This window comes from Anguilla anguilla, chromosome 6 (genome assembly GCF_013347855.1).
Source record: "Anguilla anguilla isolate fAngAng1 chromosome 6, fAngAng1.pri, whole genome shotgun sequence".
NCBI lineage: Eukaryota > Metazoa > Chordata > Actinopteri > Anguilliformes > Anguillidae > Anguilla > Anguilla anguilla.
The window spans coordinates 10,684,226-10,702,499 of record NC_049206.1 but is presented as its reverse complement, the minus strand read 5'-3'; the positions used below and the strand labels follow the sequence as shown (position 1 = coordinate 10,702,499).

The following is an 18,274-nucleotide window of genomic DNA, read 5'->3' as shown; positions in this document are numbered from 1 at the left end:
TAAACCGCAAGGAACATGAGGGTATGACAGGAAAAGTGGTCCCGGGCACTAGCAGGTGCAGAGTCCCTAGAGGTGTGAGTGTGTGTGTGTGTGTGTGCGCATGCATGTGCGTGCGTGTGGGGGGGCTCTCATATTTTTTTCCTGCACAAATAATTTCTTGAGCCATCCCAGGTTACATGACAACTACATGAAATACTAGGTAACAGTGTGCAGAAGTACAGCCTGGATAAGGCATCACATTCTGTAGATTACTTAGGCCACAGCGGCGAAGGACAGACCAGGACACATTTTGATGATGTATGCATGACGCAGTTTGATGATGCATATGGGCCCCTTTGCACAGCCAATATGAATGCTAACACCAAATGCTAATCTGAAATCTGGTCAGGGAACAGAGACGCGCGAGTGCCGTACCTCTTTGATGGCCGACATCTTGACCGTCTCGTAGTAGTGCAGGGGGGCGTGGGGGGTGTTCATGTCATACCCAAATCCAGCCACGGCAACCTCGTCGCAGTTATGGAGGGCCATCGTTATGGCAACGGTCCCCAGTGTTGGTATATTCTGTGAAAAGGATGCAGACATTAGCTAGTGAATGTTCAACATCTTGAATGCATGGAGCAAACAAAACAACCAAAACTGAAGGGGAAGGTCACATCACATCATGATTTTGTGCGCATTGGCTACTTCAACTTCTACATCGTACAAATCATTTCAGGGAAATAGCTTCATATTCTGATACACCATAAAATGGTGTGCTCTTCCATATCTTTTCGGGGGGGTCTGTAGCAGTGCAGGGCGGTGCTGAAGTTCCTCTCTCAGAGGGTGAAGGACTGTGTGCACAAATTGAGGAGTGACAGCACTAATCCCTCTCTCCCTAAAGCCTGTACAGCACCTGATAAGACACCACAGGCTGTACCACACTCACTGCCAACCCCCCACTTCCCCCACCGTCCCATCTCCATGGAAACTCCTATCACAACTCTGGGTGGGGGGGGGGGGGGGGGGTGGGAGCTAAGGGCTCATGGATTATGACATCAACGGAATGCTGTATTCGGACTGCCCCTTCCCCAAACGAGGCGGCCTCTCTCTCCTGTGGTTCTGACTGGTCCGGGATGCAGTGGTTTGCCTGTGTGATGTTTTCACCTTAACGGACGGCCCAAGCTGATCCCTGGTCTGACGGTAGTGCCTGACAGAGGTCAGCGATGGAGGGGCTGGGTGCATCGGGGGTACGAGGTCATCAAACCCTGTCATTCGGTCTGCCCTGATCATTTCCCCCCAGCACTAACCCCCTGGGGGCGAGGCCAAGCCCACGTGCTGTGCACATGTTGGGGGGGAGGGGGGGTCCCTGTGGTCAGGCCTTCTGCTGGGAAACTGCACCCCACCCTGCTGCTGTCACCAGCCATCAAACAGGGGGCTGGCTGACATCTCCATCAGTCCTACATCCACAGCCACTCGGTTACAACAACCAGACATAAAAACAAGCTTATGATTCATAGATGTAGATGTGTGTCTAAGGAGGGGGTTGGGCACCATCTATTCCTTCTGACCTTCAAAAGGTAGGTCAAAATTTTCTCCCTTTATTGAAGTTTAATTTGAGACTGGGGCTGTAGCCCCTTGTTTACGAGGTCCTGGGGGGCTGATGCGTGTCACGCACACCTCTTTAACGGGGCGGGGCGGGGCCGGAGGCCTCCCGCAGGCCCTGCACTGTGTCACGGGGACACAAGGCACCAGCGGGGGCAGAGCGTTTGAAGGGCCAGCGCTCACGGGACGGCTGCGTTTCCTCAGAAAGATCAGACAGCAGGAGCGCTAGCAGAACTCTCAAAGGCAGAGCACATCTGACAGCTCACTCATCAGTGAAGCTGTGTGTGAAACAGACGTCATCTTTAACCACACACAGCACTGGTATAAAGCAATATTTACAGACGTCACCTTTAATCACACACAGCACTGGTATAAAGCAATATTTACAGACGTCACCTTTAACCACACACAGCACTGGTATAAAGCAATATTTACAGACGTCACCTTTAACCACACACAGCACTGGTATAAAGCAATATTTACAGACATCATGACTGAGCATGACTTCTTATGACCCCTGATGGCATTTCCTGCAAAGCAGAGGTTCCTCCTCAGAGCTTGCGGCATTCGCAGCCGTTACGTCATGGCAACCCTGGATTGGATGCTGTCATAGCAATCCCAGGATGGTGCCGGGGGCAGGCTGCGGTGGGGTTGGCGTGGGTGCCGGGGCCGAGGCGGTGTCTGTGGGCGTGTTTCGGGCGGAGCGTGGAGGCGCTGTCACTCACCCCCCTCCCCATGATCCCGTTGTTGAGTGGCAGGCCGATGAACTGGAAGGCCGCCTCCTGGATGAAGTAGGGGTTGAGGATGCGCATGTCCGAGGGGTCCTTGGGCACGTGATGGGCCACAGACTTCCAGAAGCCTTCTGTCCTCTGACAGAGAGAGAGGGGAGGAGAGGGAGAGAGAGAGGGAGAGAGGGGGAGAAAGAGAGAGAGAGATTGTAAAAAATACTTTATTAAACAAAACTTAAACAATTACTTCCTCTGAACAATCACAATGAAGAAGTAAGCACAAAAGACAACAAAAGTGTGACCGTACATCAGAAACCCACCAAAAAACACAAGAAAGAAAAAAAAAAAAAAAAAAAAAACAACAGTGCCTGAAATTTTGAGAGAGAAAGAGACAGCAATTTAGCAGCCAAGGTTACTGAACCAGACATGACAAATCCCACCTCACAGGAACACTGCAAATGGACTGTCAGGGTCCAGGTTCCCTCGGGGATCTGAACAGTAACCATGCAGGCAGAACAGAGTCAGAAAGCAACCCTTTAAGGTCCAGCCCCTCTTTGCTCCTAAGCTCTGTCACTCTCTGAACCGGCTGATGGGGCACGGTTATCACTTTTCTCCCGGATGTGAAGCTGGAGCGGGACCCTCTGCTCACGCGCTAATCCCCGCGTTCTCGGGACGGGACGGGACGGGCGCAGACGCTGGCACCCGAGCGAGCCGCGCGGGCCATTTAAGGTCAGCGAGCGCAGCGGGGCGCGCGGTCCCCGCTCGGGGGGTCGCCCCGCTCCTGGTGCTGGCGCCGCGGGAGTAAACTCTCCACACCGGGCGGCGGCCTCCAGTCCGACCGCCACGGCTTCGGTCTCCGGGTGAAAACGGAAACGGAGGGGCTTCCGGAGCGTTCCGCAGCCGCGGGCGCGTGCGTTAGGACAGCAGACGCACTGCTAACGGACAGGTGCTGTAACAGCCGCCACCGTGGCGGGGAGCCAGGTCATTCAATGGTTCCGTAAGGCCAGTCACCTGCACAAACAGACCAGCGTCGCGCCCTTGATATCAGAAATGAGGCGAGCGACCGCGGAACACGGCAGATCGCTTTCATCTGGCCTGGCCCCCGGCCAACGGCGTGCCGAGGCGCGAAACGCCTCTCCCGAGGGGGGCGGGGCTTGTGCCGGAGACGGCGGATTGGTGGAAAAAACGGGCGAGTGGCGGCAGAGAAGGGGCCGCCTCACATCTGGCCTCCTCGCTTTCCGACGCGCAGAAACAGAAGTGATGAATTACGCAGGGACGAAGAAAAAAAAAAAAAACGGAAAACAGGAATGCTGGCAGATGTAAAGACAGCGACTGTGAAGCCAACTCCTAACCGAAGCCAAATGAGCGATAAACATGACAGATTCACATTTGATTAGAAAAGGAGACGTCCCTTAAGAGACGGACAGTTCGTCTGCTCCTGTGGGAACAGTCCATTTTCAGCTGTGAAGTCCTCTAACGTCCTCAAACGAGAAATACGAAACCAACCAGCAAACAACATAAGGTTCTGCAATCAAACTGACCAATCAGCACTAAAAACAGGTCTGCCAATGAAAATAATCCTTACGGAAACTGTTAGGCAGATGAACTCTGGAACCCTATTTTGCACATTTATTGCCCCACATTATTTACTCTGTCCTGAAGTCTGCTCAGCACCATTCTACCCCTCTTTAAAAAAGCTGAGCTAAAGTATGTGTGGCACTACTTTGTACTCCTCATAACACATCTACCAGTTTGTGTGTGTGCATGTGTGTGTGCACATGTATGTGTGTATGTATATCAGTGGTGTGTGTGTGTGTGTGTGTCCATTTGTGATTTGTATGTGGGTGTACGTGTGTGTGCTTGCCTGTGCATGTGTGTGAATGCGTGTGTGTGTGAATCTGTGGTGTGTGTGCGTGTGTGTGTGTATCTGTGGTGTGCGTGGGTGTGTGTGCGTGCTCCTGTCCACCAGGCAGCACTGTGTTTTGCTTCAGTCAGTGCTGGTGATGTGGACCATCTGGAGCAGAGGCCAGACAACGCCGAGCTCACTGCTCTCAAACAGCTCCTTCTACAGTAAACACAGAGGAGTCAGGGCAAGATCAGATAGAGCCTGCAGTACCCTGACATAGTACATACCAACAACACAGACCCGCAGTCACACAGCACATACCTACAGCACAGACACACAGTCACACAGCACATACCTACAGCACAGACCTACAGTCACACAGCACATACCTACAGCACAGACCTGCAGTCACACAGCAAATACCTACAGCACAGACACACAGTACATACCTACAGCACAGACACACAGTCACACAGCACATACCTACAGCACAGACCTGCAGTCACACAGCACATACCTACACCACAGACCTGCAGTCACACAGCACATATCTGTACAGCACAGACCTGCAGTCACACAGCACATACCTACAGCACAGACCTGCAGTCACACAGCACATACCTACAGCACAGACCTGCAGTCACACAGCACATACCTACAGCACAGACCCACAGTCACACAGCACATACCAACAGCACAGACCTGCAGTCACACAGCACATACCTACAGCACAGACCCACAGTCACACAGCACATACCTACAGCACAGACAGTCACACAGCACATACCTACAGCACAGACCCACAGTCACACAGCACATACCAACAGCACAGACACACAGTCACACAGCACATACCTACAGCACAGACCCACAGTCACACAGCACATACCTACAGCACAGACACAGAGTCACACAGCACATACCTACAGCACAGACCCACAGTCACACAGCACATACCAACAGCACAGACCTGCAGTCACAAAGCACATACCTACAGCACAGACCCACAGTCACACAGCACATACCAACAGCACAGACCCACAGTCACACAGCACATACCTACAGCACAGACCCACAGTCACACAGCACATACCTACAGCACAGACCCACAGTCACACAGCACATACCTACAGCACAGACCCACAGTCACACAGCACATACCTACAGCACAGACCCACAGTCACACAGCACATACCTACAGCACAGACCCACAGTCACACAGCACACACCTACAGCACAGACACACAGTCACACAGCACATACCTACAGCACAGACACACAGCACATACCTACAGCACAGACCTACAGTCACACAGTACATATCAGCACAGCACAGCCACTCCAGGGAGGATTCTCTTCAGCTCTTACAGACTGTTTTTTTTAAGGGCTTTATGATGCGAACAAAGAGGTTCAAAAAAATGAAACACCCCATTATCGCATTTTGTCTCGCACAACGATATTACGGAACGAAAACAAGACCTCGTAAAATAAACATGACTGGAACTGGAGTCTAATGAACACCACAGCACGAACCCGGCAGAGACTGCAGTTCTACTTGCAGTTTCTCTTCAAAGCACATCTGAAGCGCATCTCTGGTGCTGCAGAAACAGGGAAAGATGCGGCGGGTCCCGGGGGCTATGAAGTTATGGAGGATAAAGGGCTGGCTTTGATCGCGCACATTTGACACAGCGTAGTACTCGCTCCTAATTACAGAAACACTGAGCAGTGTGGGGCGGGGCCATGCAAGGCTCTTTACAGCAGGGCTGGGGAATTTCACATCTTCATTCAGACTGCTTTTGGACTGGATGGCATCGGCCGGCTGGGGAGTGGAAGGATAAAACGGGCATCAGAGGTTCTTATCTGCAGAACTGCGCCACAGGAAGCGCACCCTGGCATGGGGACTGCGCAGGCATGCATATGGGTGGCACGAAAAGGGCTGTAATAGTTTTTTTTCTTTTTAAAAAAATGCTTTTCTTGAGTAACAGCTTCAGAGAGTCGTTATTGGATTAGGAGATCCCATTGTGTGCCAGTGCCCCGACTGATCAAACATCAGCGCTAATTAAGGCGGCCCTTAATCCGCAGGCCGATTACGGCAGGGAGGGAGCGTTTCCCTGGCAGCCAGGAGGCGAGACTCATCCTCCCATTGGCCGGAGACAGAGGACGAACTGAAGGACAGAGCTCTTCGGTTTCAGCAGCCAGCAGGGAGAGCTGGGGTGGGGGGGGGAGGGGAGGGGAGGGGGGGGTGAGTGAGTGTAGCATAACAGTTAGGGAACTCCACTTCCAACTCCGAGGTTGCAGGTTTGATTCCCAGGTGGGGCACTGCTGCTGTACCCTAAACCCGCACTGCATCAGTAAACATCCAGCGGTATAAATGCACTGTATTTAAAGAATGTAAGCAGCGTAAGCCGATCTGGATAAAACCACCCGCTAAATGCAGGAGGTGTGAAATGTAATACTTCATCACAGTGGAGTCAAATAAACAGTATAGCTGGTATAGTATAGAATTATTCTGAGATGATCATATTTCCTTTATAATGAAGCCTAACTGCTCATTACCATCAAAGGGCTAAAATGAGCGGGCCACTTAACGGGCGCTAAAAGCTCCGGTGTTCAGGAAACGGAGGGGAAAGCACCGTCTGCACTCCGAGCTGAACGAGAGCGTGGACTAACAGCACGGAGGCGCAGAGCACATGTGGACAGGCCGCACGGAGGCGCAGAGCACATGTGGACAGGCCGCGTTAATTCAAGGCTGCGGGGTCATTCAGCTCCCCCGGTGCGGGGGGTGGGGGGGGGACCCACGGCCCGCTCTGAGGGCGGACTGCCGCTCTCCTGCTTGATTGGAACCAGCGGCAGGCACTTGACACCAGGGCTGCGGCGAGCCGCTCGAACCCGGGCTCCGTTCTCACACTCTAATAAGCCGTGGGGGCGGCCTTCTCCCCCGTCCCAGAGGCCAGAGGAACACATTCACACCGCTCCAACAGGACGATACACAGGTTTTAACAGCCTTACGGGGACCACAAGGGGAGTATCTGTTCTGCTCTCTATTTATTTACTCTTTCCAAAATTTTCAGCCACAAAATGTGTTAATAAATGATTATGCGATCCTAGTTCTGACCTTCAACGCTCCATCCCATAATAGATATGTGGGCAAATACAAAAAATATTGCCATTTTAAGATATTGTTTTTGCAAAGATGACATTTATGATTACAGTTACAAAAAGTCAACATATTTACAGCAATATAGTATTTCATCCCATCTCCACCCACACACATTTTCACCAACCACAGGCAACTTTCCATTAGCTTAAGCACAACGTCCAAATTTGTGGGCAACAGAATGCAGTGTTTACACCAACAACAGCGAGAGAACTGAGAACATAGATCTATCACAGAGATGATGGCACCAACTCTGCATTTACAAACAAAGGGCCTGGGCCTCTTTACCTGACCAAAGCACGTCTGTGTTCTGGTTCAGTCACACCAGACAGGTAGAACAAGGTGCTGCACATTCATAACGAAGCGCTTTAACACTCAGTGGAGGCGATACTCCTGCTCCCTGTCAGGAATCCAACACACTGAGAATGATTATATTACTCTCATGTACTCAGCCATAAGGAAAAGCCAGGTTCAGCTGACCACACCATTATCCCAGGCTGATTGATGCTCATGCCACATTTTCTGTTTTCATACCTGCGATGCATTTGGTTCTTTCGTTCACTCTTTGGTTCGCACCTCTTGATTTGCGGGATATTCTCAGGCCATATTTCCAGCTCATTAAAACATTTTAACTAAAAAAAACATTTGAAACATATGCCACCTGGCGAGGCCGTGGTGAACCTGCTGGCTCGGCACCCGCGGGGAACTCGATCCGGCGGCGGCTTGGGCGGCGGGGGCAAGTGAGAAAGGGATCCTGGGGGACAGCCTTCTGAGGCCGCGCTCCCTCACCGCACGGGGACGATAACGACCAGCGCCCTCTGTATGCGATCCCCCGACCAAACCCCCCCCCCCCGCCTCACCGCAATAAAGAAGCGGGCGGGGCACCGGCGGGGAGCCCCCCCCCTCCGCTGCAGCCTTAACAAGCTTCCTGCGTGGCTGCTAAGTGTTAAAGCTGCCCATTAAAACGGCCCACTGACAGGGCTGCCCTCCCCACACACTCCAGGCTGATCCTCTTTACAGCAAACTGGAATGAAGACGGCTTAAGGGGGGGGGGGGGGGGGTCAACACAAGTGTGGTAAGCTGGGGGGGGGCTGTAATTTACCGGTCATTCCACACCTGAATTGAGGCCTGAGGGCTCCAGCGGCGGTAATGAGTATTCGGCGCGGTAAGAGGCTTTGGCGCTGCGGGGAAACTGATGGCGGGGAAGCTGGAGAAACGGATGACCGCGGCTCGGCTGGACGAGAGCGCCGCGCGGACGAGAACCGCTGCGGGGGGGGGGGGGGGGGGGGGGGGGGTTGGGAAACCTCTGGCCGGCCAAAGCTCCGAGGCGATAAGGGGAGAGGAAACGAAGCGAAAAGACGGCGGAGGGAGAGAGGCGGTGCGTTCCCGCAAAGTGGGCCGGTCAGTACCCCACCCACGGGGAGGGGGAAGGGACACTCTCCACTCCTTTAAATTGAATTTTAACAGAAACCTCCCCCCCCCCCCTGCAGCAGGATAGCCTGCTACACCCCACGGCCTGCTCAGTGTGTCACAGACAGGTGCAGCCCGGCTGAAATGGAACCCGAGTAATTCTGTGCAGATGCTCCACGGCCACACCTACTGCTCCAAGCTGGAGCTGGAGAACACACTTCCGAGAAGAGATGATTTCACATCAACTCCACACATCCTTTCAGAGAAAAGAAACACAAACACATAAATTATTCTTAAATAACACTAGAGTGGGCCTCCATCAGAGACTGACAGGCCCAGTACAGCTTGTGTGTGGAGGAGTGGCGTGTGTGTGTGTGTGTGCGCGTTTCAGTTTGGGATGAAAACTGAACTAACCATAACCATACACTTGGCCTGCCCTTTAATCTCCCCCCCCCCCATGCCAAATTCTACGTGAATATGAACTTCACTTCACAAGAGAAATTCATTTCTCAGATTTCACTGCTCTACAGGCAGCTGGTAAAACGGCCAACCAGCGAATCAGGTGCTGGGCTGAGAAGCAAACGGAGCAGCTCAGCCAGCCGGCTTCCTCCTTTATTCACATTTCACACGGACATGTACCGCATACAACTGCTCCACAGTCCCCTGCTGCACTCCCATTAGAGAATGATCAGCAGAACAACCACTGCGATCTATGAGGGTCCGCACAGACTGAACCAAGGTTACAGATATACAGAGAGAGGCCTGGCAGACTCAGGCTGCTCTTAATTGAATCAGTGTTATAAAGCAATAAGGTGGCCATTAAATTGAAAAATTAACCCGCATTTCATCAAATTCACATTATTACTTATGTTTACAGTAGAAGTAATATAAACTCAGCGTAGACTAATTAATTATCGTAGGCGCTAAATGAAAGGCTTTGACAGTTTGGTCATGGGATACACTGGCTGACATTAAGCCCCTGTGAGACTCTGGTGGAGGCCCGTCCCCTTTATTTGGCGCTACTTTTCGGGGGCGGGGTCCAGTCCCAGGGGACACTCTGCTCCCACAGCGAGCCGCTTTGGTGGCCAGCTGGGCTGGAAACCCAATCCCACCTGACAAGGGGGTGGCGGGGGCATAGATCACAGAGCACCGTGTAGCACACAGGGTCCTCACTCCCCACCAACCCCCCAGGCAATAAGAAAAAGGGAAATGCAAAGCACGGGCCTCAATTCGATACCTCCACCTTTCCACTGAGGAAGACAGACATGAGCATCCCATTCACTGGCACTGTTTAGGCTTTCACATCATGCAGAAGAGGCCCGGGCATAATGGGGTTCGCTGGTTAAAAGCTGGCTACCGCTAAAGCAGCTCACCCTCAGAGCTGTGTGCTTGGATTGATATGTCTCTAATGCACAAGCTCTTCACTCTAATCGCTCAGTGAAAGTAATGATCTGTCTAATTGGATTCGACAGCCATTTGGAATCAGCACAAAAATATATTTTTTATGTTTACCAAAAGCTGTAATTAAATGACACACCTTCCAAACAAAATTGACAGATATATTACAGCACGGCAATGGCCGTGCGCTTTTATAAACATAACCTTTAAAAGAGATTTCAGTCATTTTTAAAAGGTATATTTGAAAAGGTCAGTGAATCGCAACCAGAAACTATTAAAGCTCAATTAACTGCATTCTTTTTTTAATAGGAGTGTGCTGGTATGGCAGTCTGCACCAGCATTGTAGGCGCTGGTTTCCTTCAGGCTGCAATGCTACAGACGCGGTCTGATGCTTCAGTGAACCTGTGTGGCCAGATCCAGGCAGGCAGCACGCTAGGCCTCAAAGCCTGGGTGACGGGTAGCGTGTCCAGCTGGGGGCCGCTGCACATCTGCTGGACACATGCTGTGCTGCCAGCCAGGCCTCCCAGCACAAACAACCACTGGATTAGTCAGATCCGGACGTTAACAGCTGGCACGTCCCGAGGAACACAGCATCGCTCGGTGGACAATGAAGAGAGGTGACCTCTAAATTTTTGGTGTGATGGTCAGCGAAGTCACGAAGACTCGCCGGGGCGGTGAGAGGCGGTGAGAGTCGTACCCCATACATTATTTATTGTATTTTTGAGATTCCCCGCGTGTCATGTTGCTTTCTCGCGGCAGAAAAAACTGTTTTGTTAAGCCGAAGGGAGGGGTGTTTTTTTGAGCGTGTCAGATGCATGGCAAGGGACACGGCTGGGTCATTTAGCGAAGCTGTCAATAGTGGGAAAAGGTCTGAACCCCACGGAAACACTACGTTCCCTTTGTCGGGAGGAATCCAAAGCATGTTCCCCGTTTTGTGTGCCAGCCGTGACCTCTGGCCTGTGTCCCGGTCCGCGTCTCCCTCTCTGAGACCGGGCTGCATGCGAGTCCGTGCCTTCGGAGTTCAGTTCCAGAAAACGCAGAACAAAGGGGGTGATTAACGACCCCGGCCACGTGGAGCTGCCGCTGGGGCACAGAGCGGCCCCAGGGCTGCTGAAACGCGTCCAGCCCTTACAGGGCAACTACAGGACGGCCCCAGGGCTGCTGAAACGCGTCCAGCCCTTACAGGGCAACTACAGGACGGCCCCAGGGCTGCTGAAACGCGTCCAGCCCTTACAGGGCAACTACAGGACGGCCCCAGGGCTGCTGAAACGCGTCCAGCCCTTACAGGGCAACTACAGGACGGCCCCAGGGCTGCTGAAACGCGTCCAGCCCTTACAGGGCAACTACAGGACGGCCCCAGGGCTGCTGAAACGCGTCCAGCCCTTACAGGGCAACTACAGGACGGCCCCAGGGCTGCTGAAACGCGTCCAGCCCTTACAGGGCAACTACAGGACGGCCCCAGGGCTGCTGAAACGCGTCCAGCCCTTACAGGGCAACTACAGGACGGCCCCAGGGCTGCTGAAACGCGTCCAGCCCTTACAGGGCAACTACAGGACGGCCCCAGGGCTGCTGAAACGCGTCCAGCCCTTACAGGGCAACTACAGGACGGCCCCAGGGCTGCTGAAACGCGTCCAGCCCTTACAGGGCAACTACAGGACGGCCCCAGGGCTGCTGAAACGCATCCAGCCCTTACAGGGCAACTACAGGACGGCCCCAGGGCTGCTGAAACGCGTCCAGCCCTTACAGGGCAACTACAGGACGGCCCCAGGGCTGCTGAAACACGTCCAGCCCTTACAGGGCAACTACAGGACGGCCCCAGGGCTGCTGAAACGCGTCCAGCCCTTACAGGGCAACTACAGGACGGCCCCAGGGCTGCTGAAACGCGTCCAGCCCTTACAGGGCAACTACAGGACGGCCCCAGGGCTGCTGAAACGCGTCCAGCCCTTACAGGGCAACTACAGGACGGCCCCAGGGCTGCTGAAACGCGTCCAGCCCTTACAGGGCAACTACAGGACGGCCCCAGGGCTGCTGAAACGCGTCCAGCCCTTACAGGGCAACTACAGGACGGCCCCAGGGCTGCTGAAACGCGTCCAGCCCTTACAGGGCAACTACAGGACGGCCCCAGGGCTGCTGAAAACGCGTCCAGCCGTTACAGGGCAACTACAGACCGGCCCCGGGGCTGCTGAAACGCGTCCAGCCCTTACAGGGCAACTACAGAGCGGCCCCGGGGCTGCTGAAAAGCATCCAGCCCTTACAGGGCAACTACAGAGCGGCCCCGGGGCTGCTGAAACCCGTCCAGCCCTTACAGGGCAACTACAGAGCGGCCCCAGGGCTGCTGAAACGCGTCCAGCCCTTACAGGGCAACTACAGAGCGGCCCCAGGGCTGCTGAAACGCGTCCAGCCCTTACAGGGCAACTACAGAGCGGCCCCAGGGCTGCTGAAACGCGTCCAGCCCTTACAGGGCAACTACAGAGCAGCCCCAGGGCTGCTGAAACGCGTCCAGCCCTTACAGGGCAACTACAGGACGGCCCTCAGTCACTCTCCTGGAGCTGCCCCTGGACTTCCACGTGCCATAACTATGGCACCATTCAGGAAAACGTGTGTGTGAGTGCGTGCATGCGTGTGTGTGTACGTGTGTGTGTGCGCACACTGCAGAAAGTACCTCATCTAAGATAAGCACCTTATCCTAAGCAAACCGGCGGTAATCACACCAATCATGTGCCATAAACATCTCCTGGGGCTTCACCTGGACTTCCCCATAGCATATGTATGGCACCATTCAGGAAACGTGTGCGCGTGTATGTTTGGGTATGTGTGTGAGTCAGAGTATGTGTGTGTGTGCGTGCGCTGCAGGAAGTACCTCATTTACGATAAGCACCTTATCCTAAGCAAACCTGCTATAACCATACCAATCAGGAGACATAAACCTATGATTACTTTATTTATTTGCAAGCAAAATACAGGCAATTCCGTCTCAAGTCAACCGGCCATTGTGTACTTTCACTGAACAGGGCCTCACTGACACCCATGAACAGCAGCTGCACACACCGCTATTTTAACTTTCACAATTGCCATTCTGGGAGAAGTGGCACGTTGGTGTTCATTTTCCCCAAACAGGACCATTGTGGGCCAGGTAATGGGAGACGCTCAGGCGAACACAATGACTAAACCCGTCGACTGAATGCTCCCTTTCAGAGCGGAGAGCGTCAACGGGTGTCCGTTTCCCCCTCGTGAGCTCGACCCCGGGGTACTCTTGCCGGCCGACTGCTCCCAGAGTGCATCTCCGCCCATCTCTCAGAAAGCGATCTCGCGCCGCACACCGCCGCGGGCCTCTGATCAGGCAAGATCTGCCTTTTTAAGGGACGGGGGATAAGACGGCCCCCTGCTCCTCCATCGAGGCTTCCCTGGTAACCTCATAGCCCTGCCATATTGCGACCCACCGCCGACGGACATCGGATCTCCTCAGGCCACCGTTTCTGGAAGGTTCCGCAAGGAGAACGAGTACGGTGGGGGATGGGGCCGGGAGCACACCTGAGGTGCTCTACAGGAGAAGGCCTCACTGGGGCGCACAAATAAAGGAAGGTGCACCTGGGCTTGAGGGGCTCAGATCTGCTTTAAACCAACCGTTCGACCACAGTCCAAGTGCGACTGAACTGCAGTGTGAAGCTACAGGCCTGGTACACTGTGTTGCCATGAGACAGCCACAGCACACAGGACTATGAAGGAGCCACATGCACTGAGCAGCATCATTACCTTTGCAGGGGGAAAATCTTCTAACCGATTCCAAATGCACATCGAAATCCAAGAGGTCTGAACAAAGACCGTCACCTCCTTTAATTACATTTTTCTCTAGAGAGGCAGTCGTACGAACCGAATGCCACGAGTAAGAAAAATTTTGCCCTACAGGTTTAAAGCAATAAGGGATTAAAACAGATATGGAAGCAGGTAGCGGTGGATTAAAAGGTTCTCCTGCCTCCTTGACTTCTCCTTTGTGAGTCTGAGTTGGCGGATTAGCCGATAAACGCAGAGGCATTCCACCGGAGTAATGACTGAGGAGAAGCCGCTGGGTTCCTCTCGACCCTTTCTCAGGGTTCCAGCGCTTCTCAGGGCTCTTAAACGCTCCGCTCGATTCCCCTCGCCTCCTCCATCGGTCACCCTCTTCCGCTCCGGCGTCATCTCCGCCAAGGCCTGGCTCTGCACGCAGGCTGGGCTGCTTAGCGGGGCCCTGACCGTTGTGTGATAAAAGCTCATCTCCGCCGAGGCCTGGCTCCGCACGCAGGCCGGGCTGCAGGAGCGCTTAGGAAGCCTGCTCAGAGCGAGCTTAGCGGGGCCCTGACCGCTGCGCGATAGCGCTCATCTTATAGCGACAGCCGCTCATGGATAGCGCTAGCCGCAGATTCAGCAGCACGCGAGACCTTCTTCAGCCGCGACGGCTTCCCACCCAGAGCGAGCGCTTCAGGGGCACCTAAGCCTGACTGGATGTGCGCTAGCCGTAGCTGGTGGCACGGGCCTGGTCAACACATGAAACGGGTGGAAAATTGTGACTGCAACACGAAAAATTGAAACTTAATCCTGGCAGGCCTGAAGATAAATGAACCCTTCAATCCCCTACGAGTCAAGTTAAGTCAAACAAAGCCTTAACTGACAGATAATTTACTCTAAAGCAAAATTGCATGAATGAAAAAGTATCAAGGGTTCTTTTTTGCAACCTATTATGATTTATCTCAGTAAGGCCAACCCGATCACTCTGCTCATCACTTGTTTTGAGATTTCACGTGTTGTCTCGGTTACCCTCACAAAGGTGGACATCAGCTGAAAAACACAAAAACGCAACAATGACAGAAGCCACTACGCTATGAGATAAACGAGGGGCGTTTTCCAGCTGTGTACCGTCTGACAGCGAGTGTACCTCAAAAACACTAATACCTACAGTCAGTACATCACCTACGAGACGCACCTGGCAACCATGCCGCGCTCAAAACTACGCAAGGTGGGTTAACCAGGCCAGTCTCCACGGAAGACTAGCAACTCACCTTCAAAGCCAAAGGCGTTCTGAAAAGCCTTGCATTCCTTTCCCCGCCTATGTAGATGGTGCACAATGTGGTTCTGCAGTGTCCTTCACTTCAAAGCTCCCACAAGCAAACACATTTTTTTTTTTTTAACTTGCCAACAAAATAAATGAATGGGATAGGCTATTTTTGGAATAAACAGGTGTCTAAAGACGTGATTTTTTTAAAGACAATTGTGTACACGGTCACACACTTGTATACCTATCTCTGTGTACCTGGCTGCCTCGTTTCAGCTCTGAAAGCACAGAGGATAAAACTGAGTTGGCTCAGCACAGTAACCGGTTTTTATTTTAATCTCAACACACCACAATCTAATTCACCTCTGGCTTCTAACTGCATCTACTTATTCCTGTCACGTATTGGAACAGCGAGCAAAACTGAAGGAAACTGAGACACCGTCATTCCATACGATTTCTGGAATGTGTGGTTAAATTAAAAACTGAAATTGAGAATTAACTTTTTTCCATGTCATTTTTAAATAAAAGCAGAGAGACAAAATATTACAATTGCCATCTTCACATATGCATCATGCCGGGACAGTTATTCATTTGGCTTGTTTGCGCTGTTCAGAAGTTAATTAAAAAACAAGACATCTGCTTAAAAACATGAATAATAAAATATGAATATTCATTCACAAACATTCATTCAACCAGCTGCTGACTTGATTAAAAAAAACACACAAATAAATCCACATAATGTGAGCATTCTTAAGGCTGAAACAACACAGGACTGATGACGTCTACGAGACCAACGTCCTCAGAAACTGCCAGGAAATTCAGGATTATTTTTCTTTCTGAAAATGTAAAACGTGACAGGGCTCATTCATCATGTGACAAACACTAAAATACAGAAACTTTCATATATACACACACACAAAGGGTCATCCTCTAAGCAGCAAGCATACGTCTAAACATTTCTACATAACATACCACGACTCAAATAGGTCGCTCCAGAAAAACAAGCCCGTTTGCCTGGCTGGAACTCAGCATATCTGCTGTTTTTCAGACAGACACTGACAGTTAAAAACCGACCGGGAAATAAATAAACTCCTGGTTCGGTTTTTAAGACGGTGACTAAACCGAATGGGAAGCGAAAGCACATGCTTCAGTGTGAAGCCGCTAAGAGAGCTGAATGTGAGAGTGAGTGTGAGGACTCCTTTAATGGACCACGGAGGGGTAATTTCTTCCCCATATGACGCTTTAAAGGGCCCCTGAGTGACTCACGGGTCGCGTTTCGCTACGGTTCGAGGGCCGGGGTCCCTGCGGCCCCCGGCTTCTTCCTCTCCCCGAAGCACGGACCGCTACAAGAATTTTAATGGACACTGCGTTTTTTTTTTTCCCGTGGAGGTGATTTTTTTAAAAACCGCGTTTCCCAGCAAGCAGCTGCCCGTACGTGTTTTCATTGGAGGGGGCAGAGCGGCTGTCTGTGGTTGTGTGGCCCTCTTGTGGGTCTTCTCCGACCGGGGGCCTGGGAAATCGCCAACACAAAGCAGACCCCGTTTAAAAAAAAAAAAAAATGTCTCGAAAACAGAAATAGGGGTGGAGGGGGAGAGGGGTGGTGGTCCTGGTCTGGAAGATTGGCCGCTCTTATTTTACACACGATTCCTCCCCGGTGACAGGCCATGTCATCATTAATATCTTTTTAACGCGCAGACGGTGCTGCAGGAGCACACGTCTCTGTCCACCGATCTGCTTTCGCGCGCTCAATCAATTCCTCTCCCCAGATCAAAGGCACGTCTTCCCAGAGAGGACAGAGCAGACAGGGGCCAGATCAGTTACCTGTCCTCTATCCCCACGTTTCCACCGTCTGACACTCTGACAAATAGACCCTCTTCAAAGGCAGGCTGGGAGGACTCAACCTGTGCGCCGTGTCCCCCCCCCCCCCTCTTAGTCTGACAAATGTCCCCTCGTGAAATGTGAAGTCCATGAAGCCACACAGCTGCACTGAATGCATAGTGGGTTTGTGCAATGAGCCGGCCATTGTGTGTCTGTGCAAGCGGCAGCGTCCTTAGAAAGCGACGCTCTGACTGCGACCGACTCTCTCTCCAGGCCGGACGAACGAAGAAAAAAAGGGCAGACTCACTAAACTGCGGCCATCTTTGCGAGAGCGGGCGATAAGGAAAGCCGATTCGGTCCAGCAGACCTGACGATTAAGAGGCTGATTCAGGAGCCGTCGCTCATCTCGAAGGGAGAGCCGTGACTTGCCTGACACCAAAGGAACTGTTTTGTTTCTCATTGAACTGAGCAGAGAATAATCCAAGGGCACCAAGTCTGAATCAGGTGCGGGCAAGTTTAATTATTTCCTGCTTTAATATCAATGCGAGATGCGATGTGCAAGAAACACAGCAGGAAAGATTAGGTTCTACAAGATTGTCTATTTCTTACAGCTAAATGCTGAATAAAACCAGGAACAGCCCTGGGTCAGCCTCACTAAACTAGATCACCTTGTGACAAATCCTTTAGTTACATATAAAAAGCACCTCCACAGTCCCCAGAATGCATGCAATAGAATTTAATAGTTTCAGCACACAAGGCTTTTCAATACAAAAACACCTTAAACACTCTCAGAATGTGAGCCATGCTGGTTATTATCAGAAACACACCAGAAGCTGCTGGGTTTGGACTGCAGGTTCCCCCCCCCCCCGCCAGCAATCTTCACATATTCTCTTCCTCTGCACGCAAAATATCCCTGTTTCAGCTCGTCGCTGCCCCCTGGGGGCCAGGAGTTCTCTTACCAGCTTCTCCTTGAACACCATCTGCCGGAGCCACCGGAAGTCCTGCGGCTTGAAGGCGGAGAAGACGAAGAGGGAGTCCTTCTCGTAGCGCTCGGGCTTCTGGATGGCGCCCTCGGGGTAGGTGATGCGGATGGTGGTCTTGGACCCCACGTCCTTCTGGAAGCCGTTCACTGGCGCCTCGTTTAACCTGGGGTAGGGGGGTCAGCGAGGTATGAGAGCCTATTACACGTATCGATGTGCGCGCTGCATCTAAAAGCAGCCAATCACGTCCCACACGCTCTGGACATCCCTTTGCCGGTGGAGCAAATGCACTGCCTTATTGCACAAATGAGTGAGTGGAGCTGAGCGTGC

At 52.4% G+C, this 18,274-nt stretch overlaps 1 protein-coding gene across 10 annotated transcripts in view; it reads right to left on the bottom strand.

Annotated features, from left to right (window-relative positions):
• The window catches only part of st3gal3b (ST3 beta-galactoside alpha-2,3-sialyltransferase 3b), a 61,216-nt gene that overhangs the window by 6,170 nt on the left and 36,772 nt on the right, over positions 1–18,274 (bottom strand). For all 10 annotated transcript variants that reach the window (XM_035421267.1, XM_035421261.1, XM_035421268.1 and 7 more), the window contains 3 exons: positions 17,924–18,110; positions 2,307–2,450; positions 415–561 (listed from right to left, as the gene is read on the bottom strand). In XM_035421267.1, coding sequence (XP_035277158.1) covers positions 415–561; positions 2,307–2,450; positions 17,924–18,110 — 478 coding nt within the window. The remainder of the gene's footprint in view (positions 1–414; positions 562–2,306; positions 2,451–17,923; positions 18,111–18,274) is intronic.